Below are 16,905 nucleotides of genomic sequence, written 5' to 3' on the forward strand. Positions count from 1 at the left end.
GCTTTTTTGGTATATATAGGTGTTTATTTTGACACATACCACACAAATAAACACCACTGCAGCATGATCCCTGTCTCAGAGAAATACACTCAAAGCTTTATCTAGAAATAAAATCAAGCCTTTTTCTTTTTTTCCAAACCAAAGCCTAACTGCAGACCAGTCAGTTTCCTCTGTGTTGTACATCTATCATACTGGGGTACCTCATTGCAGCAGTGGAATATACAGTAGCTCTCAACTCCTGCAGTCAATTAACATGTTAGCGCTCCTGAATATTTACAGAACTTTGATTTTTTTTCAGCACAAATTAATGACAGACCAGTTGGCAAAGGAGACATCACCAGAATTTGCTGAACGGCAAATTTCACTGAAAAAATGAATCCTGATGAGTATGCACAATTTGAAGTGATGGGTTGTCTTTCCATCATGCACAACAGGTCTGAGGCATCACCTCACAATCAGATCACAGAAGTAAGGGATCTACCATTGGAGCAGATGTGTAGTGCACATTATGCATAAAGACATCACAGTAACTCGCTGAGACAGTGGCTTTGTTGCTGATTTATGTCAGATATTTCAAACACAGTTCTGCAAACACAGCAAAATTCAAAGTTCAGTAAACCTTGCATGGTCAAGAAGAGGACTCACTCTTCCAGGACGTTACCACACCTTGAAGTTCAACATCCAGGTCATTTGAAGTTCCAAATGAATGGGAAATAGGAAAGTTAAAAAAACCCACTGGAAACCATTAAGGTTCAGTAATATCCTTACGATTTGACAACTAAAATTAATATGAATGTCATTTAGTCACAAGCACTCCCGGGGACTTTTTACTGGGGCAACTTTGCATTTAATTAAAATATCGAAATTTTGAAAAGACAATTTGAAGATGAGAAAACACATCATTGCTATGACTAGTCTGTCACAATTTTTTCTTTATTCCAACACCAGAAGCATTCATTTAAAGGACAGGGCATTATGGGTACTTAAACTTTTGATGGATGATGATTAAGCAAAGCCTATTATTGTGATTAACTCAATTAATGTTCTAAGACATACAACACTAATACTATGAATATGTAGGACAGATTATGTTTTCACTGTGCACATATTTGTTGTTATAAAACATATTGTGTATAAATATAATTTCTAGGAAACAGGGTGGATTACTACATCCCTGACTGGAAGGACAATACATTTTGGCACTGCGAAAAGGAATCAGGAATATCTCAAGGAGCAAGACAAGGGGCTTGAAGTGAAAGCTTTCCCCTCAAACTCCAAAAGCATGCATGTGTTCAGCCTGAAAGGAATGTCTGGCACAATAAGAGATGATCACAGGATTGGAAACTTTCCATTGTATTTACTGAAACAAACTTATGTTCAAGATACTGGTCAAGCAAGACCAAATGATGCTGCAGCAGCAAAACCTAAAGGGAGATGAAAATGAGCAGGGTTGTGTGTTATATTGGAAGAACTGAATATTTATTTTGACGATATCTAATTCCCTGTGCCTTCTCCCTGTGTATTACATAGCCTTCTGCTGATAATCCTTCTGTTTTGAAAGGAGTGACTAGTTATTAGTAGTGACTCTGAAAATGTAGTCACTAGAATTACAATGGAAATTTCAACATGTCATGATATTACCATATTTCACATGTGTACAGACACACAGAAAATCCCAAGCACAAGTCTACAACATCTTAAAAACACAGCTCATTATTAGAGCTTAATTCCAAATTGAAATGGAGGCAGATAATTACAAAGTTGGTATAGCTGCTGCTTTTAGACATTTGTGACGGCACAGAGGACGGTGATGGATTTACCAGTAATATGTCCTAACTGACTTTAAAGTTATTTCTCCAGCTGCCCTTGATATCTCACACTCTTTCTTCCTAACTCTTTCTCATTTTCTGTCTCTATGGAAAAGATATTTCTGTCACCCGTCCTCATTAAATCAGCCAGACTGTAGGTTTAGAAAAGGCCTTCGGAACACACACGCACGCACGAACGCGCACACACACAACTGAGAGAGAAAATCACCCAGCTGAGTAGATAGACAGGGTCTAATGCCTGGCTAATGAAAAGCTGCGTCCAAAGTACTCTTGCAGTTCATCCGTCTGTACAAACCCACTGCTATTTATATGAAATTCTAGTTCATTGCTAATGCTGCTGTCGCTCATCTAGGTCCTCCAAAAACAGTAACCTGATGATGAAAAAAAACAGCAGACGGTCATTATATAGACACAAGTATACCTTGGCTAACATCATCTCAAATTACATTCTTCTTGATTATATATTTGTTTTTTTTTGTTTTTTTAGTAAAATTAGAGAAAGAAATCAAGTTTACATCATTTTACTCCACTGTACATCCATCCGTCACAAATATTGGAAATGAAAAATTAGTAGTAAACGTTAAAATTACATAATATCATGTTACTGTACTATAAATACGAATAAAACATAATATCATATTATTAGCCTGTAGCAACCCCTGTTATCTGCAATGCGGAAGATGCGGCTGAAGATGAGACGACGACATATGAGATGGTGACATTTTTTATATAATATATTGTAAAATGAAATTTTATTTTTTGCAAGATTAAAATAGATTTGTACCAACTACATATTATTGAATATGCATTCAAAATTGTAACCATTCTCAGTACAGAGCTGAGAATGGTTATCTTTGGTTTAGCCTGGAGACAAGTTAATAATAATAATAATAATAATAATAATAATAATAATAATAATAATAATAATAATAATAATAATAATAATATGTGTAATATGTGTGTGCGTCTGTGTGTGTATGTGTGTGTGTATAAGAAAAATTATTTTTACATCTTATATATCTTAAATCTTGTTTTCATATCCTAAGAAAGTGACATTTTCAGGCTTTTCCGCAATAAATAAAAGAAAAAAGCAAATAATAAAAAAGCGGTATTTAGGTTCATATTGCTGACTGTATATACAGTATAAGCTGTCAGAGAAAGAGGGGGAAATGAGAGATGCAGTTTGGGGTAAGAAGAGATAAATACCATAGTTTGGAGCTTGTAGCAGCAGAAGGACCAGCATGCACAGGGCAAATGGCCTACATGCTCATTAGTGTCATTTCTGGAGCTCGATGGTGGTCAAAAAAAAAATTGTGTTGACTGTTTAACAATGGGACCATGACTTTGGAGGTGGAAGAAGACCAGTTTAATTCAGAGGTGAGAACAGATTTTAATATTAACCTTTTAACAAAGAAGGTTATTCAGTTACTGTGGATTTTTCAGTGTGCTTCATCAAAAAAAGTAGTGTTCGTGTGGGATCTGATGTGTATTTTGTATACTTCCTCCTTTGTGTTTCTGGTGGGTCCAGTAGTCCAGCTTTTACCGTCTTTATTTCTGTCATTTAGGCGTAAGATGGCTTATGGTAGGGTAGCAGGGAGAGCCCTGTAACACCAGCCCTAGTGGGCTGTACAGTGGTGGCTCCCATTCCACTGTTTATTTTGGCCAGCCATCCACTGTTGAGGTGGTTTGGGAGGCAGTATATCTTAGGCTCCTGAACCACCTCAACAAACACCTTATTTTCTTAGCCTCTTTAAGTTTTGAGTTGGTCAATTTTGATGATTTAATGATGATTTGCAATTTGTGGCTTCTGGTAATTGTGTTCAATCTCATGGGTACGAGCCGAGTTAGGGGATTGTAACCTCAGTGAAGTCTTAAAAGTACATTTATTTGCAGCATTGCAAGCACGAATGATGGTTTGTGATGGCCACCATCACCATGTTAAAAGGTTTTCAGCAATTTATTAATTATCAGGTAGTTAATTTTCCTTTCATTTTTAAATTCTTGTACCTAGTTGAAATGTTAATTGTTACACCAATATTTTGATTAGCTGGTGACTTGAAGTTGTTCGCTTGAAACTATTGTAGAGCAAAACAAAGCAGTGAATATTAGACCCACGTTTATTGGATCACAAAAATTTAAATGCTCGTGTGGCGTTAAGTGGTGTTTGCTGGATTTTTGGAGTTTACTGTGGAGTGCTTCAGGGTAATGCAGTCACTTAAATACTGACTTGATGCTAACACTTTATTTTCGGACAATATCCACACATTATTATAGGGCCATTGTGAATTACGGGACACACATAATGCTTCATGACTGCAGTCATAAAAACAAAATGCTTCCTGATGCACTATATCAAGAGTGATTTAAGATTATAGATGTCATTAACAATATTTTATAAATTGAAGCGGTTTACGACTGATCTTGACTGGTTAAAAATTGAGGTTGACAGATGGGGCTTGTTTTACATTATGAGTAATTATGCTCTGACTCAGGAGTCTTCAGTTTAAAAAGCAGGTGGTCTTGTGAATTAACCATCTTCTCATGCTAAAGCACCAACTGCTACAGTAACATTAACAGTAACAGTTGCTTTCAAATATCAGCTCGTGCTTTTTGCCCCACTGAAAGAATCGATGTTCAATGCTGAGCTGCTGCATCTAGATGCATCTTGCATAGTTAGCAGCCTATGGCAGAGAAACTTTACTTCAGAGTGGCCCTGAGCTCAGTCATGCTTCAAGTCATGCCTGTTCATAACAGATAAAAAGTGTGTGTGTGTGTGTGTGTGTGTGTGTGTGTGTGTGTGTGTGTGTGTGTGTGTGTGTGTTTGTCATGGAAAAGGGCTCCGCAGTCTGGACAGAAGGCTTAGTCCATGGGCCACTAATTTGTGAACCCTGCATTAACTATACACACTTCAAAATTCACGAAATCATGGTGTTGTTTACTAGCCCACACGGGTTCATGGTTTATCAATATACTGTGTTAATTAAAGCAGATATACAGTAGATAATGCATGCATGAAAATGCATACATCATGATTATTATTGCTGGTAATTTTAATGCATTTTTTATGCATGTTACAGATATGATATAATCTCAGAAGGGTTTTTTCTTTTCATACACATCAGTGAAAACATTTTGTACCATATAATAGTTTAATGAGGTATGTAGCAGCATATACGGAACAGATTCACTATAAATTAGAAAGGGTTCTGTGATCCAATCATTCTGTATTCAGTGTCTGTACAGCATATGGAATAAAAGACTGATACATTTTCTGGCAGGCCCTTTGAGGCCTTCAATCGATGGCCAGACGGGAATAGCTTCAACTCAGAGTGCAGTGAGCGTGAAGTATCTGAAGTTATTTGTTTAGCATTCCCCTGTAAAACACCGTCAAATATATTGCAAAGTTGCTTTTGTGACTTGTCAATAGCTTTCTCTGCAGTGTTAGTATTGGATCACCAGTTTAACTTGTCCTTGCTAGAACTGATCTTTGCTACAACTTTTAAAGTGTATAAAGGTGAGCAACCAGTCATAATGTATCATTGATGTTCCATTCTAATTCATATATGGTGTAAGAATTACTAATGAATTAAGACAGTTAATTTATAATTCATTCATAAGCCACACATGTAATGTCTTATGATAATATATGCATTAAATATCTATAGGAATGTAGTGGTAAAGGATTATCAATGAATAAAATTCAATATGAATGAAGTAACACATTACACATACAGTATGTCTTCATGAGGTTCTTATATGTCTTCAGGAAGTTTTAATATAAATTGGGCAGTATGGTAACACAGTGGGTAGTACTGTCACCCAAGAGCTAGAAGGTTCTGGGTTTGAGTCCTTTCTCTGCAGTTTGTTTGTTCTCCCTGTGTGGGCTCTGTGTGGGCTCTATTCGGGTTTTCCTGCTTCCTCCCACCTCCAAAAATATGCACTTCAGGTGAATTGATAATTCCAAATTGCCTGTAGGTGTGAGTGTGTGCATGAGTTGATTGTTTGTCTTTTGTGTGGTTCCGTGGTGCACTAGCGGAGTGTCCCCCGCCTCACGCCTTTCAGTCCACTGGAATAAGCTCTAGCAACACTCATGACCCGCCAACGAGAAAGCAGGAAATAAGATGATGAATGAATGAATGAATGAATGAATGAATGAATGAATGAATGAATGGAAATTCTGGGAGTGTTAATGAATGGATAGAATGGTATTATTGATTAAGAAATAAATAAAAAATGCAGTCCTTGTAAAACATACAAAATCTAAATGTGTCAAAAAGTGTCTCTTTTAGTAAGAGAAAACTGAAAAATATAAAGAAATACACCAAAAAAATGCTTAAAATAGTTAGTATAATGGCAGACCTGGCTGCCTCTTAACTCCTCTATATACTCCTCCACCTGTTCCACCAAAGAGAATAAAATGTTTAAATTTCAGTTGTGGGATGACCTTGACTGGCTGGGAGTGGAATTAAATTCCTGTGAAGAAGAGAGGACGTTGAAGTGGCTCGACTGAAACAGATCATGCAGGACTTGATGAATGAATGCCGAACAACACGAGGACGACTATGGAACAAAATGAATCACAAATGGCTTTTTGCTTGCTCCTCACTGAGTGGTGTATTTCAAATAAGACGTGAAGGTGAAGGCTTTGCTTTGTCTGACTGTATGATTTATTTGATTTCAATGAGTCCACGAAATAAGGACCGCAGAATGTGTGTGCTGTAGCACTAAAAGTGTAACGGAATATTAAAGCAAATAAATACAAATAGTAAGTTGCTGGTAAAAGTCTTAATGAGACCATGTTAGTATTACCTGGGATTTTATTTAATGAGAATAATGTTGAATACAGCTGTAAGCATTACTACAATTCACACTTTTCAACAATTATGATCACACAGTGCGCCCTCGTTCTTTGCGGTTAATGCGTCCCAGGAACCACACACGATTGAGGAATCCGCGATCGCGATCTTATTATTTACGGTAATTTAAACATTTACGAACTCTCCCCATACTGATATTAAACCACCTGCTATCTGTGTTACCTTTTCCCACGCTCTGATAGACTGTTTAAAGCACTTTTGTGTCTTACGAAAGTCCGAGACTGACGGAACAGAGCGCACTTCCGGATGCCGTCAGTCAATAGAATGCGTGTACGGTATCACATGATTGCATGCTTAAAATCTGCGATGAGATGAGGTCACAATCGTTGATGCGTGAATCCGCGAGGGCGCACTGTATTTTGTGTGAATATTTTTTAACTTGACACTTGTCTAGCAGCACCAAGGTTTACCGTCTGTTCTTTGTAGTGTTTTAACAAAATTGCTCTGGAAAAACTGCCGGAAGAAAGACTACCTTTAGCATGTAGCTCAAAGGTTACCATTCATCAACTAGTGATTAACCTGGAAGGAAAGACACCTACATAAGATAGCCTCTCCCCCCCAGTGCCTGGTTTGTCAAATGAAGACCTATCTCAAAAAAAAAAATCCACCAGACGATCATCTTTCCACTATATATTATTACAAGCAGTCTCAGGTTTGGACATAATCTTTGGGTCACCCTTGCAGATACCCCTTGAGAGACAATGCCTGCCTTGAGAGGCTGTAGTTGGTGAACTTCATGAATGTAACAGGCTGGAACTCTAAGAGTTCAGGTCCCTGTACTTACCAGTATCAGTAAGTGAATCTAGCTGAAAAGGAAGGTACTAAACTGCAAAATGACAAGCCACACTATACCTCTCTATACCTCAGCTAAGTGTCCCTTAGAATATCTATAAATTGACTGATGTTATTTAGTACTTGGTATGCCTCTTTGTGTTTGTTTTCAGATAATACGGTGGGAATGAGACTTCTGTGATTTTCATGTTGATGTTTGCCAACTGATACACATGTGGCTTTGTTCTGCTCAGGCCACTTCTGCTGCTGAGGCGTAATATTAAATTTAATGGCACGGCGGCAGGAATTTGTTCTTCATCTGAAAAATCTACTTAAGCTCTAGAGGTAGTTCCATTTTGTTCAAATTGAATAGTTGAAAATGGCTCCTCGTCATTGTGCTACAGAATCACACACACTGAACTCCATTAATGCATTTGTAAACAAACCCTCATCACATTCACACACAGAAGCAAAGACTTTTTGAATAAAAAGTCTTTGCTTCGTAAAAAAAATATATTTCCAAAGGAGCCGCTACTTGTTTCACGTCTACATATAATTGTCTGAGCAGAGAGAAAGAAAGACAGGAGACTTACCAAGCTGCCAAAACATCTCTAGCATCTCCACCCACACCATCTCAGAACCTCTGTATCACAGCTGTTCCATTGTTCACCTCCTCTCCACAACACTTCCACTGTTCCTCCTCCACTATGTCAAAATCATTCTTTAATCCTCATAGCCGGCATTTCTCCTTTTCTTTTTTTCTCTGTTCCCATCTTAGTTTCCCACCATACTTTTCACTTTTTTGGGGGCACCATGCACTCTCCTCATGCAGGTCTTTCATCCTTGTCAATCATTTGTCTAATGGCTTCAAACCTATTGTCACCTCTCTCAGCTTTTTCACTCTCTCCTCTCTTTTGGCCGCTGAAGACTGGATCAGACTCATGCTTTAGCGCTATTGTGATCATCTAATCTGTCACCTCTACAATAGACTTGGCATGAGAGGAAAAAAAAACATGCTGAAAAGAATAAAGTAGAAAGCAAATAATGTCTGCTGCACACAATGCAATCATGACTTTGACCTGATCACAGGTTGTTTGACTAAAAAAAAGGTAAACGGGCCCTTCGAACAATTGTTCTCAAAATGAGATTTGATCAGGTGCATTGTTTGTGTAAATGAACACTTGTGTACTTACTGAGGCTGATTCTGGGGCTGAGAACCATTTCCCCTGAAACGTGTATAGTTAATTAATCATCTCACAAACCCAATTTCATGCTACATATTCTCAAATCAGACGTACATTTTGTAACCTTCTGTTGTCACACCATAAGGTTCCCTTGTAGATTATAAATTGTTTACTTATTTTGTCTTAAACTGGCTGCATCTTCTTTGTGTTCATAGTCCACAAATAATCATCCAAGCTAGTGATCCTTATCAATAGGCTGACCTTGATGACACTGCAGCTTCAACTTCACCCCCCCCCCCCTCCTTCTGAAAGAGTGGTTTTGCCCCCTGATGGCACGGGGCATAAAGGAGGTCCTCAGTCTCTCTGTGGAGGAGCTCGGTGACAGTAGTCTGCCGCTGGACGAGCTCCACTGCTGGTGGTGGTGTGGTTACCACGGATCGATCTAAACGTGGACATGGTCCTCCTCTCTAGAACAGTCTCAACAGAGTCCAGGTCCTGTCCGATCACAGAACCAGCACTCCGGATGAGCCTATCTAGGTGCTCAGTGTCCCTTTTCGTGGCACCACCACCCCAACACACAATGGCGTACGTGTCATTGACAATATGTACATCACATGTATTTGAATAACCCCAGCTAGGCACCAGCTAGAGTTTCATCATCTATATTCTTTCTAGATGATGAAACACACTCTGGGGTTTTAATATGAGGTTTCAAATTAGATAATTAACATAGTACGACCTTTGTAGAAAAGTGGAAGATTCTAGGGTACTGGAAACTCACGGCAAGTACTGAACATGAGGAAAACTTATCTTGCAGCCTTAGGGTGAAGCTGCACAATATGTAATATCTAGTAATACATATCTATTTGATTCACAGGAAAATCATGGCTTCACTTGAGTCACCACCAGGTTGTAGCACCAACGGGTTATTTCAGTCTGAAGAACCCTGGGGACTCTCTTAGTAACTGCCTACTGTCAAGTTCCTGACAGAGATTTTTAACATTTATCTGTTTGTTTTAAAACTTTTGGAAAACCACAACACAATACGGTTGTTTTTAACAATGCATAACACATTAAATGCTTTGGCCTGATGTGACTGTAAGCCATGATGTGACTGTATCATGTTATCTGAACACACAGAACAATGCATTCTTCTATATGGCTAGGCAGGTGGTTTTAATCAGAGGTGTGTGCCTGTTAGGTGCCGATGGAGAGGGACTGCAGAGGTCAGAGCAAATAATTTTGTCACATGTTCTATGTGCTCTTTTTCACAGTCCCCCCCCCGCCCCCCTCCTCTCTGCTCCTCTCTCCCCTGGAGGCAGACTTCTTCTGCTGCTTTGTTCAGATGACAGGACCTAATAGAATAAATAAGGTCCCTATTTTTACCTGGCTGTTGGCAAGGTGATTGCACTTGCACACATACGAGAATGCAATGCCATGCTGGAGGTTGGAAAAAGCTTGCACCCCAGTCAGTGGGGAAAGGGTGCTGAGGATGAGAAAGGTGGTAATTGTAATTTAATTGAGAGGGAAAGTATAGGAAGTTTGAGTAGTTAAAAAAAAGGTAGAGAAAGAAAGACAGACTGATGACGAAAACAACAGAAGGAGATTAGAAGAGTTTATGCCTGTTTACTGCAGAAAAGCCTTCACTTGTGTGTGAGATTTTTGTCCACAAGTGGAATTTTCAATCTCCTCTGACATTTAACATCTTAAGCTCTGTAAATGTCTCCAGTTGTTTTTTAAGGATATAAAAATTTTCAGTGCTGTTCAGAAAACCTCAAAAACATTAGATTAATATGAAGCATCACATATTTTCCATGTAATCCCTTGCTTCAAGACGCAAGGCTTAACTACATCGCAAATTTTTAGTAGGTAGTCATGTGATACAATACCTGCATGCTGACAGCGTCTGTGTGTGTGCTCCGTTGCGACTCACTATTCCTCCTGCGACTTTTCTTTAATACAAAAGTGTTTTAAACAGTCTATAAGAGTGTGGGAAAAGGTAATATAAGGTGGTTTAATATCAGTACGGGGAGGGTTCATTAACGTTTAAATTACCGTTAATAATAAAAGAAATACTTGGTTGCTATATCGCGGAATTTTGTTTTTCGTGGGTGGTCCTGGAACGCATTAAGCGTGAGCAACTTGGCATTATTGTAATGGGTCAAACATGGCACGGGGGAAACTAAATACAGCTACCAGGTCCACACTGAAGTTTCTAAATTTTGAGATGTCTTTAGCACTATTTTTATTTAAGGACTCGTTTAAATGAGTTTAAGGCAAGTGATTGAAAGAGAATATTTTGAAACAGTTCCTGAAGAAAATCTTGTGACACTGACAAAACACACAAATTTGTACTGTTTGGCAAATGAAAGAACAGAGTGAAGTAAATTAATAGAGATTTGGTGACAGTGAAGGCCATAATTGGCATATTCGTCTTATCCATTAAATAGCATCTGACGCACTGGATGAAAACATCTTTCCCTGCTATGTTTCTCAAGGGTCACATTAATGTTTTTGTTTGGTGCTTTCTTCTGGAAATTACCTTTACAGGACAACAAATACATTTATGAGAGAAAAGTAACTGCTGAATTGCTTAAGTTCAGGGACATTCATTTGAATGCTGATTACATTTAAAGGCAACAGTGCATTTGAAGCTGGGGAAGCACAAATAAAGCCTATCAGAAGTGGATATTTTCTGTCAAATTTTGAATCACCTTAACAGTGCTCAGAGAGTACGAACCTCAAACAAGGCAACACAGTTTTCCCATTACCTTAGTTCACCTGCAAGAACCAGTCTCAATATAGTCTACACCTCATCATATGACTCATGGACAGTGAAAATATACCCCTTGGGATTGAAAACACATCAAAATCAATTGGGTTGTTCCTTGGGTCACACTTGCTAAAAAACATTTCACAATTAATGACTAATTACTATCCATTTATGTGTAAAAAGCATATTTTCTGACTTTTTAACATCTACATATAAAATATTAATGTATTGTTGTCTTACCTTCTTTTTAAAAAAGTACAATAAGTAATGAACAACTGGCGTTGAAGAAACCTCTCAATATTACAATCTAATAGTATCAACAAGAGGTTATTTCACTGCAGGTTTCAGTACCATGTCTAAGGGTCTCACTCAGTCATGTTTGTCCACACGTTCTTGCTCTCACACAACAGCAGCATCCTCTGTGGCCAGGGGAATTGGATAAAAGACATCAGTAAAATACTCAGATGTTGATCTCTTTGTTTATCGGCTGAAGTTAAAAAATTAGCAGTCTGCAGCAGGAGCACAACACCCATAAACTCTACAGCCAACAGTACGGTGATGCATAATCCATAAGAGCAGGATTCCAGGATGGTCTGGAGACAAGCACTATTTGCTGTCTTTTCTAATGTTAAAGAAAACATTTCAAATCAATTGGTTACTGTTAGGAATGCAATGCTGTGTTGACAATGGAATGCTGATTGGGCCAAAATTAACTCTCATTCATTATATCATTGAAACACAGTTTCTTTCTCAAGATGACATCTGCTCTCCACATGGACAGAGCAGCAGTGGCTTTCTGGATGTGTCTGATCTCTGGTGTAGCAATTGAGGTCAAGTCTGACAATAGCAAACTCGTATCACATCCACATACAGAAGAGAAAGCGCTATTAATCATCCAGACAAAGCATCATGGTCACACACACACAGCTTCACACACTGACTAACCACGGTTAATGAGCTTTGGCTTCCTCACCACAAACATGACTGATATAGCTGTCAAAGTCTTGCATTGTCTGTGTGGACATGACTGTGTCTGCGTGTGTTGTAGTAAAGGTCCTGGGTCATTAAGGAACAACTGGTGTCTTAATTTTAACTTTACAGACCATGAAAATTGTATGGCTTCACTGACTTCTATAATTCACAGATGATGCACAAACGTATCATTCCCTGAGCTGCTTCTGATTGATCCTGTGTAGGAGGGCTTATTTCAGGCATTCAAAAAAGTATCCGCTGAATCAGTGAAAGAACATACAGTGTGTTACCTCTCTCTCTCTCTACATATATATACAGTATATACAGTATATACATATATATATATATATATATATATACACACACACACACGCACACACACACACACACACACACACACAAACACACACACACACACACACACACACACACACACACACACACACACACACACACACACACACACACACACCACACACACACACACACACACACACACACACACATACACACCATACATATAAACTGTCCACATAGCACTGACATATGGCTGCCCATCCCTTCATCACTCCATCATCCCCTCTCCATTGTGTGTGTATAGACCCTTTGTGTATATTCAGGTCTATGTGTGTAAAGTTGACTCTCTCCCTTTTAAGATGAATAAAGGCTTCTTGTTTTTGTTCTTCTTCTTCATGTTCTTGTGCTTGTTCTCCATCTGCCTCATCTATATATCAACCACATACATGTAAAGGTTTCAGAGTGCCGATAGCTTTTGTGCTGCAGTTATAACGCAGAAATGATCAGCTTGGCTTCTCACTGAATAAGGAGGGAGCTGCAGCAGCAGGGCACATCTTGTATTTGGAGCACAGGGTGAGGACATGGATCATCAAACTCTCCTGTGAGCTCATTACTCCCTCCAAAAGGCCAGGACAATTCAAAGAAGCCAGGATTAGATTAAGAAAAATGACAGTGATTTCATGTTTTTGCCAATAGAATCTATTTTTATTGCCAGAAATTGATTGTCCTGGGCCAGTTTGAGACGCTTACCCACTTGTTGAGATTGAGTTACTTCACAGGCCAACGTAATCACTATACTATGTCTGACAGGAAAAAACGCCCCAACATTCTGGATAGATCCTGCACTAGTTCAGACCATTGCACTCTCAGACCCAGTACAAGTCCGATAATTTGAGGGGACCGATAATATCTTTTTTATGTCCTCCTGCCTCATCTATGGCCTAGTTGGTGGTAATCAACCATGCAATACTACAAGTAAAAGAATTGCACCAATGCTTTTTATAAATTGAACAGTTCAAATGGTTAATTGTGAGAATATCCTCACATATTTGTTTTGTGATAAAATTGGGGCAACATTTTGTCTCACAGGTTCATATTTTTGTCATTAAATAAATGAATGAATGTCGTGTGTGTGTGTATACATATATACAGTATATACAGTGCACACACATATATATATATATATATATATATATATATATATATATATATATATATATATATATATATATATATATATATGTATACACACACACACACCCATGAACCCATGGAAATTCCATGATGAAACAATAATATCAGACTTCATTTATTTTCTTTTTTTCTTCGCTGTCACAAGAAAACAAACCACTATGTCGTAGCCGTAATGGCTCCGTGTGTGTGGGAAGGACAAGCGCAAAAACGAAGGCCCCTTCAGCGTTCCGGCCATCCGGGTAGACGCCAGTTTTGTGAGTTTGGTCCTGATGAATAAAGTATTGTAGTTACCCACACGACAATGTGAGGTCCATCACAATGAAAGAATACAAACCGCTATGTTTGACAAAGCCAAAACGGCTACGTAAGTGAGAGAAATCGACAAATGTGAAGAGTGGAGCTAACTCAGCTAGCGGCCCAAACTTACGGGTAGATGTCGGGAGCTTGACAGCGTGATGTTTTCAAGTCAGCCTATTCAAATAAGTAGGTGGGAGAAGTGCACGTTTTTTGGAGGTGGGAGGAAGCTAGAGAACAAGGAGAGAACCCACGCAGACACGGGAGAACATGTAAACTCCGCACAGAGCGAGACTCGAACCCAGGTCCGCCTCGTTGTGCGGCGACAGCGCTACCCACTGCGCCACCGTGCCCCATATGCATATACGGTACTTACACACACACACACACACAAACACACACATAGTTGGATAGTTTATCCGTTGAGCATGTCTGCACCTGGTATGTCTTAAGCATCTACAAACAAAGACGAATGAACTCCTCTTGAGGGTTACCTGGAGCCATCTGTCAGCACAGAGGGACCTGGGAGCAAACAGTGCAGAGCAGCAGAGAAGTCCTTCGACAAAGTAAAGGCAGTGGACATGACATGAACAAGAAACATAAACATAGAATATCTGACACCATATTGGTGAAATATGTTGGGATTTGAACAAAAAACCAAAAAGCAAACACATTTTCCTATTTTGATTACAAAGCACAATCCTCCGGTTAAGATAAGAAGCATTGTTGCTTTACAATGTGTCACACTTAGATTTGTAAACAACAAACAGATGCTGGAAGCCAGTGAGATTAGATCTAATATAATATAACTAATTCTATGCAACAGCACTGCTGCTACACTGAGTGCTTTACTCAGACAATAAGCAAATCTGAATTATCAGCTGAGAGCTGGAAAGATCAGTGTAATATATCAGTTGTAGAAGTGTCAAGCTTTAAACTGAAACTTCTAGAACAGGGGAGATTGAGCACTGAGTTATTATTCATTTGTCAAATGAAGACAACATCAATAAATGTTGAATAAAATGTAAAAATTAGAAAAAATTAATTCTAACTTTTGTACTTTTTGTATTTTAAGAGAAATATCCACAAGAAAACAAAGTCAATTTTAAATGATGTAACTGTTGATTAATTGTTTGCCTTGGAATTCCATTCAATTGTTTCCAATAAACAACTATGGGCTGACATTTAAGATGTTACAGTTATTTAAAATACGGTCAGTCACTGCTGTAAATTAGTGACCATGGATTAATTGTTTTTTGAGGTATTAAAAGAAAGAATTTCACGATTTACAAAATAATTCCAAAAAAATATATTTTACAACAGCCAAGCAATACTTAAACATTGAAATGGGGACATTTTCCTTAATCAAAAAAGTGAAAAGAGATGTTAGTAACATTTACCTGAACTGATCAAAAATTAAGAATCTGATTCAAAAATGAGAATCTGATCCTTACAAAGAGTATGAGGAGATGACCCTTAAGCTAATAAACATTTGACAAACTGTCAAGCTTTTCCTTCATCTAAAATTTATTTTAGATGTTCTCATATGGTTATGGTATGAGTGGAATGTCAAAAGAAGAATATAACAATGACATTGTATAGATATATAATAAAATGATTATACAAATACATATTTGAAAACAACCACTTTCGGGATCACGTGAGCCAACTATATTATCAGGCTGAGTTGAAACTATAGTGTAAAGATTTGAATCTTAGCAAATATCCGACACACATATAACCCAGCATAAATGATCAAAACAAGCTACAAAAATAATCTCTATAAGAATTTCCATGAGAAGAGGGGAAAAATAACTACGGGTTGACATAAAGGGCTCAAAAGACTTTCGCTCCGGGAGTAGGGTACAACAACAACGAAAACAACAGCAATAAAAAGGAACAAGACGATTGTCCCATATGAGACATTCACAGCTCGACAGCTGAAGTATAATCAAGAGCCATGCTAATTCTAGAAATATCACATCCAGTCCAGCCCAACACAGTCAATATTACATGCCTGTTATTATTCTGTCAGGGTGACAGACTGTGACTGTGTGCTAACGATGAATATATTAGGAACTGCATACTCACAAACGCACATGTTCACTTTACCTCTGATGCCAGGACAAAAATTTGTTCATTTAATATGTCTGATTCTTTAGAGTTGTGCTCATAATGAGTGTTTCTTACCTTTACTAATGTCCTGATACTCCAACCACAGCTGTCTCTGGACCTGTTTGTTGGGATACCAGATGGTACAGGACTCCTGGAAGCCATACATCGCCTCCTGCACGTAGTGGTTTCCAAACTCCCTGAGGATGGAAACGAAGTCACTCCGCTGTGTTGCCCCATCCAAAGAATGAATGGCTGAGCTAAAGGCTGGGTAGATAGAGAAAAACAGAATGAAATGAAAGACTGAGGCTTTTAGTTAAAAAAAACAATCAACAACAACCAAAAAAACTCAAAATGAGAAACACAAAAAGTAGATTTTAGGGTTAGAGGGAAATAAAAGTAATATACTCTGTTTTCTACAATTTCTGCAGCTTTCCCAGATGGAGCTCTTTTGATTAGTCTTGCTGCATGGGTCACAGTTAGACCAGAGATTCTGCTTTGACATGAACTAAATAAAACCCATTCTAATAATAGTCTAAAGCAGAGAGTAAAAATAGTACATTCTTAGGATTTAGTAATTTATTTTAACACATCAGCAGCTT

The 16,905-nt window shown here is 38.3% G+C and overlaps 1 protein-coding gene across 1 annotated transcript in view; it reads right to left on the reverse strand.

Annotated features, from left to right (window-relative positions):
• The window catches only part of astn1 (astrotactin 1), a 277,794-nt gene that overhangs the window by 92,738 nt on the left and 168,151 nt on the right, over positions 1 to 16,905 (reverse strand). The window contains exon 17 of the mRNA XM_068339866.1: positions 16,382 to 16,570. Within this exon, the coding sequence (XP_068195967.1) occupies positions 16,382 to 16,570 (189 nt within the window). The remainder of the gene's footprint in view (positions 1 to 16,381; positions 16,571 to 16,905) is intronic.

Source organism: Antennarius striatus, chromosome 18 (genome assembly GCF_040054535.1).
Source record: "Antennarius striatus isolate MH-2024 chromosome 18, ASM4005453v1, whole genome shotgun sequence".
NCBI lineage: Eukaryota > Metazoa > Chordata > Actinopteri > Lophiiformes > Antennariidae > Antennarius > Antennarius striatus.